The 10,984-nt window shown below is 36.4% G+C and overlaps 1 protein-coding gene across 1 annotated transcript; it reads left to right on the top strand.

Annotated features, from left to right (window-relative positions):
* The first annotated feature begins 257 nt into the window (after positions 1-257).
* Positions 258-10,353, top strand: LOC109070210 (alpha-endosulfine-like). The gene is made up of 3 exons (XM_019086802.2): positions 258-428; positions 7,368-7,490; positions 7,647-10,353. Exons 1-3 carry the CDS (start codon positions 372-374, stop codon positions 7,818-7,820), a joined length of 354 nt encoding a protein of 117 aa, XP_018942347.1. The 5' UTR covers positions 258-371; the 3' UTR covers positions 7,821-10,353.
* Positions 10,354-10,984: the final 631 nt, after the last annotated feature.

Below are 10,984 nucleotides of genomic sequence, written 5' to 3' on the forward strand. Positions count from 1 at the left end.
TGATACATATTAAAAACCTGCCGTTTATTGAGAATAAACATCGGTAGATTTTAATATTATTAAACAGTTTAAGTTGCCCTATATCATGTTTATTATTGTGTGAGCTCGTGAAAATCATTGTAGCCTACCATTGGACACTTATTTATTTTGATACGACTATTGGAAATCTACGGGCTGATTCTCCTGTCCCTCAAACGACAAGCCAGATTCCTATTGGCTCTTCCGCCGCGGGACCGTCCTCCAAAGTGACGTCACTGCAGCGAACGCCATTTTGATACTGAACACCGTGGGTGGATCAGATCGGGCACGAATAGACGGCTAAATTTACACTCAAACACGCTGATTAACCAGTCAGCAAACGCCGAATAGCAATGTCATCAGATAACCAGGACACGGAGACGCAGTCGGAGCAGATGGACGAGACTCAGGTGGGCGTTAGAATCTGGCTGCGCCTCGCTCGTTGCAGTCTCTTGTGGTGTCTGTCAGTTTCGGCCACTATCATGTCATTACATCTAAATGGCGTAATATTAAAATGACTGATTGCTTATTGCTCGTTGACAGCTTTACCACAGAAATCTCTGACTTTCTGCAATTTTGATTTCTGAGCTGTCACCTGCATGAGTTGAACGAGGTGCATTTCACAAGCATGAGTCTCCTTTTGATTGGTTAGTGAGCTCAGACGTCATGAAATAACAGCGTTTGATTGGTTGACTCGGTCACTCACGGTTTCGTCACACCTACTTTAACCTGATGGTGTCAGCTGGGTTGTATGAACGAGAATAACCATTTTTCATGTTTTCGCATAATGTTGTCAAGTTAAGGCAAACTATGATAACCAGATTCTTATTATTTATTTGAAGAGGCCATGTTCAATTTGATTTGCTAGCGTAATTTGATTGATTAGTAGGCTTGTCACGATAACAACTTTTTTTTTTTTTTTTGCCACTGAATATATAATCATAATATAACAGCATAATAATGCAAGAAGGCCTACACACTTTTAAATGACAAGAAACTTTTAATATTTAGGTAATGGAAATTAAGTCAAAATATTAGATACCTTAAAAAACTTGAAACGTGTTCTAACAAAAAGTGCAAAGTTACAAATAGTAAAGAATAAAAATTCACAAATAACTTGTATGGAGTTTTATCCATCTACAGATTTTTTTATTTAATTTTTTTAAATGAGGGGTGCACTGTATTGCTGAAAAACACAATCCCTACTTCAGTCAGATGTCTGTATGCACAAAGGCACAGATCTCTAAACAAGGCCATATCTGCAGTTGAAACTTTGTTTGTAGAAGCATTTTTTAAATTTGAACTAGCACCGACTACACATTATGTACGAGAAGCTGCAAAAAACACAGACACAAGTGGAATGCAAAAACATGGTGACATTAATTTTTATGTAAATATAATGGGCAATATATTGCGTCACCAAAAATGATTGAGGTCACGTGTACAGAGCCCCTCTGGTCCCACTTTGTCAAAAAAAAAAAAAAAAAAAAAACTTATCTTGTGGCCTCAAGATACTAACTCGTTGCCTCAAGATACTAACTCGTTGCCTCAAGATACTAACTCGTGGCCTCAAGATACTAACTCGTGGCCTCAAGATAAGTAACTCGTGGCCTCAAGATACTAACTCGTGGCCTCAAGATACTAACTCGTGGCCTCAAGATAAGTAAGGGTGCTTTCACACCTGCCTCATTTAGTTCGGTTGAATCGTACCAGAGTTCGTTTCCCCCTTTGGTGCGGTTCGTTTGGGCAGGTGTGAAAGCAGCAATCGCACTCGGGTGTGCACCAAAAGCGGACCAAACAAGCGTACCGAGACCTGCTTGAAGAGGTGGTCTCGATACGCTTTCAAACGAACTCTGGAGCGGTACGTTTGTGGTGAGAACGTGATCCGACCTCGAACAGACCCAACTGCAAAAAGTACTGATAATTTTTGGACTAAACCAGCTGCCGTAGTCAGCTGCGCTGTGCATTATGGGATAAGGAAGTGTTTGTTGACAGTTTGCACTTTAGCATGGCAGCTCGTGGATTAATGCACGCCTCCGCTTGAAGTTACGAGCGATGCCCGCTCGCCGTTTGCAGTGCATTAGGACGTTGTTTTCAAGCCGCATCCGCGCTTCATTATAGAAATGTATTGTTTGCATATTGTGGTGTATACAAACAATGTAATAGATTATGGCCAAGAACAAAACCAGCGCGCAGTCGTCTCTCCATAGTTGTGTTGTCTCCGTGTTGTTTGCTTGCTTTTCCTCTTATGTTGGAATTTCCCCGCACGTAAATTCTGACCAATCGAAAAGCAGTTTAGGAAATACGTCACGGACAATGAGTGATGTGGATGTTGTCATGTGACTGCATTTTGGTTCGTTTCAACTGGTTCGGACCAAAGCAATCAGTGTGGTGTGAAAAGGAACCAAAAAAGCTGAAAAATGCTACAATGTATAATTGTTTACCCTTGGTTCGGACCAAATGAACCGAACTAGAGATGTGAAAGCACCCTAACTCGTGGCCTCAAGATACTAACTCGTGGCCTCAAGATAGTGAAGTATCTGACACATGGACCCTTTGTTATTAAACTGGACCCTGTACTGTAGTGCAATGTAATACTTCACATTCTGTGCAATATTCTCTGTTTTAATATTCAGTGTAATAAAGTTTGCTGCAGTTCTGCTTCTATTTATTTACTAGTACTGTTCATCACAATCAATTCAATTCTGTTAATACAGTAATGTAAATCCTGTAGGCTGCATATCCATATCCATAGTCCTTTATAATTCTTCTTCATATTTTATAGCATATATTTATACTTTTTACATGTATATAGGCTACTTGTTTATTTACCAACTTCTATTATTATTTATATTCCTTTAAATGTCTTGAAGTGCACATCAGCTGTGACACAAGAATTGTCCCCCGAGTTATCAATATCAATAAAGATCAATAAAGTATTTCTGATTCTGATTTTAAGTTAGCCTATAGTAGTGTGCAGACTGGTTCATTAATTATTGAAGTGTTTCACATTTTGGAAAAGCATGTCCTTGTAGCCTATGATAAAACGTCAGCAGAGGGCGTTCTAGGCTTAGGTCACGGTACCTCCGTCTGGCTGGATGTATTTATGTGTATTTCCCGGTGTTTCCCAGCCAGTACTTGTGACGTCATGTGCAAAGTATGAATTAATAGGATCTTGACAGGACGTTGCCAGTTTTAATATACAAAAGTTGGTGTTTTGAGGTGTAAACAATCGTCGCCTGCATGGCAGATAGTTGTTGTGCGATTGGATGCACACTTGGATGCATTTTGTCAGCGTTTGCATGGTAGTCACATGACTGCAAAGTATGAATTGCGTGTTTACTTTAATCACAACAACAAAGTTGTCAGGCGTCTATGTCATCTGAGGAGCTTTACGTTACAAAGATTAACCGAGTGTTGTATTATGTATCATTACAATTACTTGGTTTTGTTTAACTCAGAAACATATGCTATAAAATATCAAGAAGAATTATAAAGGACAATGGATATGCAGCCTACAGGATTTACATTACTGTATTAACAATTGAATTGATTGTGATGAACAGTACTAGTAAATAAATAGAAGCAGAACTGCAGCAAACTATATTACACTGAATATTAAAACAGAGAATATTGCACAGAATGTGAAGTATTACATTGCACTACAGTACAGGGTCCAGTTTAATAACAAAGGGTCCATGTGTCAGACACTTCACTACCTTGAGGCCACGAGTTAGTATCTTGAGGCCACGAGTTAGTATCTTGAGGCCACGAGTTAGTATCTTGAGGCCACGAGTTAGTATCTTGGAGTTACTTATCTTGAGGCCACGAGTTACTTATCTTGAGGCCACGAGTTACTTATCTTGAGGCCACGATTTACTTATCTTGAGGCCACGAGTTACTTATCTTGAGGCCACGAGTTACTTATCTTGAGGCCATGATTTACTTATCTTGAGGCCACGAGTTAGTATCTTGAGGCCACAAGTTATTTATCTTGAGGCCACGAGTTAGTATCTTGAGGCCACAAGATAAGTTTATTTATTTTTTTGACAAAGTGGGACCAGAGGGGCTCCGTACACGTGCATATATTGTGTGATAAGTCGATATATTGATTGTTGTGACAGGCCTGTTGATTAGTTCATCTCCCAAGTATCCAGGTCCGAGTCGTTCGTTCTTTTGTCACGTGACTGCTTCCCGGATCAATATTTTGTAATGGGTTATATTTAGGAATTATTAAAGTGATTTTCCCCATCATACAGATAAAGTTTAAAGCTCTTTATTACCACAAATCACAAATTTATAAATTATTAGAAATAAAAAGCTATAAAGCTCAAATAAAATTTAAAGTAAAAAATAAAAATAAAAGACCATAAAAATGATGTTACTGTAAAAGTAAAACAAACTACGCGCTTGTTTGTAAGGAAGGTTGGGAATTATTATCTAATTTCTGTAATTTCCATTGCTTCTCTCACGTCACGTCACAAAAGAACGAACGACTCGGACCTGAAGACACGGGAGATGAACTAATCATTTCTTTTTCCGGTACAGATTGCATAGCCTCTTGTCTGAGGGCTGTCACGTGATAAACAAACAACTCAAACCCAAATCCGAAGACTCGAGAGATGAACTAATCATTTCTGTTTCCTGTACAGAATATATTGGATGCTGCGCATGTGCGGTCAACACAAAATGAATTAATCCCTCACAGAGACAACTCGTCATTCCAGAGTCATATTAAAGATTCGTTCAAAAACGACCCATCACTAATTGTTTGTGACTCACAGAGACTCATAAGGTGTAGCATGTAGAATTAGTTACTGTGTCATGATGATTTACAAACCTGTTTATCTGCAGTCTGCTTTCTGCTAGAATTGCATGTAAATTTCTGTGTCTTTAATTCCAGCATAACATGCATTAAAGATCTGGCCCTTGTTGACATATGGTCTAGTCATTTGCAAAAATGTTCATGCAGTCATAATGGAAGCATACTAAAACATGCTTTTTGTTGTTTACAATTGAGGCCTCAGTCTAAACACAACCCCACATGATTCCTTAGCTTAGGGCAAAATGGAGGACGATTCAAAATGCAACCAAACAGCTGAGGTCCTAAATAATATGTAGGTTCTCAAATATTTGCAGGGCTCGCAAAATCGCTAGCCCCTACATCCTGGGGCTATTGTGTCTTTCAGTCAGACTACCGAAATGTATCACAAATGTATCTTAAATATAGAGGGTTCACACGGGTCCTTAAAAGTCTTAAATTTTGTTGTATCAAATTTAAGGCCATAAGAATTCTTAAATACCTTAAATTAAATAAGTAAAGTCTTAATAATAATTCCTACATTCCTACAATAGGTCCTACATTTGGGGACAGAAAGACAGGAATGCATGATTATGGATTCATGTGACAATTAAGCTTCAAAAGGCTATCATTTGATTGAGTAAATAAGAGCGCTGCACATTTCAAAGTCAAAACGTGGCATGGGTGTTTTATGTGAGTGTATCTCTGAAAGGAATCAGCTATCTTCAGAAAAGTTTTGAGGGCATTTTCATTAAATTTTTTCTATAATGCCTGATAATGTAGCATTTGTGAGTGCAGCGCTGCTTTGTTCACCTATTGGCAGAAAATTAATTAGCATTGTCAAGAATCCGTCTGCTGTTTTTGTTCAGACCAATGCGAAAATCGACCCATGTTTTAACGCAGCACACATGTACAGTTGTAAATGTGAAACAGTGGATCGATAAGAAGCTAATGTGCCTTCTAAAAGTCTTAACAATTTAAGACAATTAATTAGTATAATAATTTATAGCCTATATTTGACTTTTCCTAAAAATGGTTTAAAGGATGAAATGTGATGTATATTATTATTGTTTTGTGTAAAACTGTATCTGAACTGTAAATCTTTATGGTTTAATATTTTACCAGAAATTACCCTACCCCACTTGTACGCCATTAATTTTATTTGTGCCTTTATTAAAAAGGATTTTAAAATCCTGCAGATATCCTGTAAATAGTGAAATAAAATTCCTCCCTTAATATTTGTATTTTGAAAATGGTTTTGTTTGATGTTTTGTCTCCTATCCAATGTTCTCCATTAAAAAATGTGTGTGTTTTTTTTTTTGTTTTTTTTTAATTCGGGCTAGATAAATTCATTTCGGCTACCAAAACCTGAAGAGTGCCTGCTCGAAGGGCTACCAGGGATTTTGAAATTTTGCAAACCCTGATTTGTCTTTCTGTAACCTTCTGTTATCTTATGTTTTGCTCTCCTATGTTATAGCAAGACGTGAAGACCGATTTAGCTGTTTTACTGTTCAAAACAATCATCTCATTTTACACCACAACAAGACAGAAATCTGAAGATGTTTACAAATTGTCTAAACTTGAATCTTGAATAGTTTCAGTTGTGACAGAATTTCCAGACATGCTGTTTGTTTATTTTAGATTGCATTCATATCATCATATGATACAGAGCAGTTTCAATATTTGGTTTCAATATGAATATGAAGTCAGAGACAGTAGTGAAGTCAGAAAAAACACCTGGGAATTTAATGCCAAGTTAAACTTGCTGTACATTGCCCAGAAATGTGATTAAGGACCACACACCTTCTGGGAATTGCAGGAAGAACAATAACATGATGAAAGGGGTTTGTTTTATTGTTGTCTTGTTGTGTGAGATTTATTGTTTTGAGTGTTGGTTTTTAGTTTGTTCCTTCTTCCTCTTTATAGTCTTAGTAGTAAGACTAAATAAAAAAGCAGACCACTTTTCAATATTTTATACTGTTCACAAAAACTAATTCAAGATTTCTCTCATACCCCTTTTAAAAAATATTTTTAATCTGCATGGATGTAATAATTTATATAAACACGTGACGGTTAACACTTTTATATTGTTACAAAAAATATTTTAAATAAATACTTTTCTTTTGAAATTTGTATTCATCAAAAAAATCCTAATATGTATCATGGTTTGTAAGTAGCACAGCTCTTTTTAAAAAAGATAATTAATGTTTCTTTAGCACAAAATCAACATATTTGAATGATTCAAATGTCGTCCACAGAAGACTGGAGTAATGGCTACTGAAAATTCAGCTTTAACACCACAAGAATAGATTACATTTTATTATAAATTGCTTTAGAAAACAATTATTTTACATTATAATATTATTTCAAAATAAAAATGTTAACTGTATTTTTGACCAAAAAAATCCTTGATGAGCATAAGAGACTTATTTCAGAATCATAAAAAAAATAAAATAAAATAAAAAAAACCTCACTAACCCCAAACTTTTGATTGTCAGTGTACTAACTATTAACTAACACTAATAACATCGCAATAAATGTTTTTCAGGAATCCCAGGACACAAACTCAAACCCAGTGCGGACAGAGGAGGCCAAATTGAAAGCAAAGTATCCCAATTTGGGCCAAAAGCCAGGTGGCTCCGACTTCCTGATGAAGAGACTGCAGAAAGGGGTAAGTTAAAAAAAATTTGAACAACTGAAGAAAAGCATGTTTTTAAAGGCATTCATTCATACAGATTTTTGAAGTTCCATGTGCTTACAACATAGCCAAAACAAAGAAGACCTTTTTATTTCATAAAATTTTTATGCATTTTTTTTTTGTCTCCAGCAAAAGTATTTTGACTCAGGAGATTACAACATGGCTAAGGCAAAGATGAAGAACAAACAGTTACCTGCTGCAGCTGGTCCAGACAAGAACATCGTCACCGGGGATCACATTCCAACTCCACAAGACCTTCCGCAGAGAAAGTCCTCATTGGTTACAAGCAAACTGGCTGGCTAACGTCAGTCATAGGTTTTGAATAAACCCTCTTACCAAACTTCCAAAACCTCCCCAGCCCCGCCAGACCAGCTTCATCAGGACTGGTTATCAATTTATTTTGTTTTGTTTCTTTTAATTTGGGTGTAGAGTCTTGCTGTTTTTTTTTTTCATTTCACTTCAGTAGGTCTAAACATCCCAGCTCTGTTAACCTCTTCAGTGTCCCCCATAGAGTAGGGATAAACTAAACCCTTGGTACTCCAGGCCCTGGTGGAGCATGATGCACTTTACTCTGTGTACCCTGTACATTAGTGATATTATGAACAAACACCTGAAGACTTCATAAAATGCTATTCAAAAGATGCTTTTAAGAAGTTTAAAAGGCATTGTTTTCTATATAGACAATACTTGACAGCCATTGGCCCCAGATTACATTGGCAGCCCTCTTATCATTCATAATGACAAATTAATGAATGTTTTATAAGAATTTCTTTTAAAAAAAAAAGTTAGTGACCAGAATAGTCAGATCAATTTTGGTAAAGAGTGCCTGGTAGCTGTGTAGCCTTCATCCACACTTCTACCTCTCACTCTCTAAATATGGCTCAGTTGAACCAACAGCTGCTTACGACTGGATTGTTTTACTATTCTCAGGCTTCACCTTCAATGGTAGGATCTGAGCAAGCGGTTCCAATCTTGCTGATTAGATTATTGTAATCGCAGCTTTTGGGTGTAAACCGAGAATGTTTTAATTCACTGATAATAGCCAAGAGCAGAAATGGTCTTTGAATGTGGCATGAGAATGAAAGGGGCTTAAGAAAATGAAATCGTCATTGCACAAAGAATGCTTTAAAAGATAAAGTATGTTCATAGAAAGTGGTGGCTATATGTGTTATATCTGGAGTCATTCAGCTTTTTTGTACACTAACAGCAGTGTATGCATTAATGGGATTAATGTGCAATTTATTTTGTGTTATCCAACACGTAATGTGATGCACATGACCCTTTTGTTCATCTGAGATAATGATGACGCAATCATCTTGTCTGTCTTAACGAAATGAGTCGATTTGGTCTGAGGAATGAGGTGCGGAAGGAAATTTGCAGAATTGAGCAGCACCTTTGGTTCAATATTTGTCAAATATTTCAGACCTAAATAGAAAAATTCTCTACTTAAACTTGAACAAAGTTACATGTTTAAACATTATAAAAAAGTATTCGAAAATATTACCCATAGATTTCTTTGACATGCAGCTTATTTTCAGGTTTCAAACCAACATCAGACATACAAATGACTTTGGGGAATATTATATCCTGTGGCCCTTTTTTCCTCTGTGGTCTTTAAAAAGATACTTTTTTCCTCATCATTTAGCAAAATGTCCTTCTTCAGAGGGCATGAATCCAGCTGCGGCATCTTTGTACACTCCTTACAGAGTCCAAGTATGAGGATAGATACCTTTACAGAGCAAATCTAGACTGAACCTAGGCAGTCAATCCAGGTGTCTAAATCAGGATTTGCATAGTCTAATCAAGTTGTCCCTTCTAAAACCACATACTACATGTGACCTGAAGATTTAAAAGAAACTGTTAAGCCATGTGAAGTTAATAAAAACATGTATATTAATGCATGTTATTCTTGGGGGAAAAAACAACAACAAATTATTGTACTATAATTAAATTATTGTACTATCACTATGTAAGTCTCACTAAAAGGTGAATTACTTCTAAGGGATTGAATGTGTTTTTTCATGTATGCTTGAGGTGCTGGTGGCAGTTGGCAATACATCAGGGAAATATGATGGTCTTGCACTTAGTATTTGTCACTTGATGGTATGTGTGGATGTACAATGTTTCCTTTGAGGAATGCGTTATTGCACAATGCTAGGAGATAATCTTATTTTGTGCTGCAGCCAAATTGTAAATAGTCAAACTGCGCATCCGGTGTCATATTTGTGCATTTTGTCTCACATTATCAGTCTCAGTTGTCTTTCCAAAATTCACTAAGTTTGTGGTTTGTCTTTTATTTGTTAATATTGTGTGTCTGAATCTCTCTCTGCTTTTTGATGCAACATGTTGACAAGAATATCATCAGTTCTATTGTGAGAAATGTAAATATGGAGGTTAAGGACGCTTCTGTTGTAATTAAAGAAAGCTTTTTAATCAGATGGATTAAATTCAGACAGTTCTGGACTGAAAACCTTCCACTATACTGCAATGTAATATCCGTGGATATTCAACTACATATTAACTATAAATCTACAACTTAAGGCACTCTCTATTAGACACACAAAGATGTATTCTTTGCCTGCTTTATGAAGCTTTTAGTGTTTAATTATTTTATTTTATTTTTGTGCCCCATTTATATATTCTTTATTGTTCCAGATGTTTTGCTTGAATTACTTTGTGTTTAAAAGTGGATTTCCAGAAGTTTCCAGAGTCATCTGGTCTCTCACAATTAAATTTACATGGAAGGATGGTGAATCAAGAAGTAAAGATACATGTTTAAAGTGAATACTGGAGCTATGTCTGAAATTCAAATAAAGTTTTACATTAATAGCAAAAACACTTGAGTGATAGTTTTTTTTTTCCTAACTAAATGTAGATAACGTCCATATGTTTACTTTTGTGGTATTAAAACTTTTTTATATCATAGTTGAACAATCGCATACAAATATATATTTTGTGGCATATTTATGGCGTAAATGGCATCAAAAAGTAAATATTAAACGTATGAATTGCATTTGTCGAGAGTATAATACTGCAATTTCTGTTCTACAACTAGTTCTCACTAGGGGGAGCGCCACTCTTTCAGTAAAAAAAAAGAAGGGCGGACCAAGGAAAGAAAATAGGGTGGAATCTTTAAACCCAAACATAAGAATACTGATCTCTGGTCGTTTATAAACTGAATGGACGTTAACCCTACCTAGCTGTGAAACATTTTGACATGAAATGATTTGAATTATTGCTTCTGCTGATGCACCCAGTGCCGTTTTACGAAGAGAATGTAAATATTCTCATTGTCACAGATTTGGGGGGTTTACACGCATGTGGAGCGCATTTTACGTGCGGAACCTGATGTACCCATAGACTGTAGAAAAACGTTTCGAAAGCGCAGTACGTGTTTTCGTCGATGATTGGTCAACAGACAGACAGACCCGCCCCTTTTCAGACTGTAGCTATATATACACACACCA

The sequence above is a fragment of the Cyprinus carpio genome, chromosome A16 (assembly GCF_018340385.1).
Source record: "Cyprinus carpio isolate SPL01 chromosome A16, ASM1834038v1, whole genome shotgun sequence".
In the NCBI taxonomy this organism is placed as follows: Eukaryota; Metazoa; Chordata; class Actinopteri; order Cypriniformes; family Cyprinidae; genus Cyprinus; species Cyprinus carpio.

Excerpts from the sequence above, each read along its gene's own strand:
- LOC109070210 (XM_019086802.2), top strand. The coding sequence starts at position 372 with ATGTCATCAGATAACCAGGACACGGAGACGCAGTCGGAGCAGATGGAC. Across the intron at positions 429-7,367 it reads AGCAGATGGACGAGACTCAG|GAATCCCAGGACACAAACTC; the intron begins GTGGGCGTTAGA and ends AATGTTTTTCAG. Across the intron at positions 7,491-7,646 it reads TGAAGAGACTGCAGAAAGGG|CAAAAGTATTTTGACTCAGG; the intron begins GTAAGTTAAAAA and ends TTTTGTCTCCAG.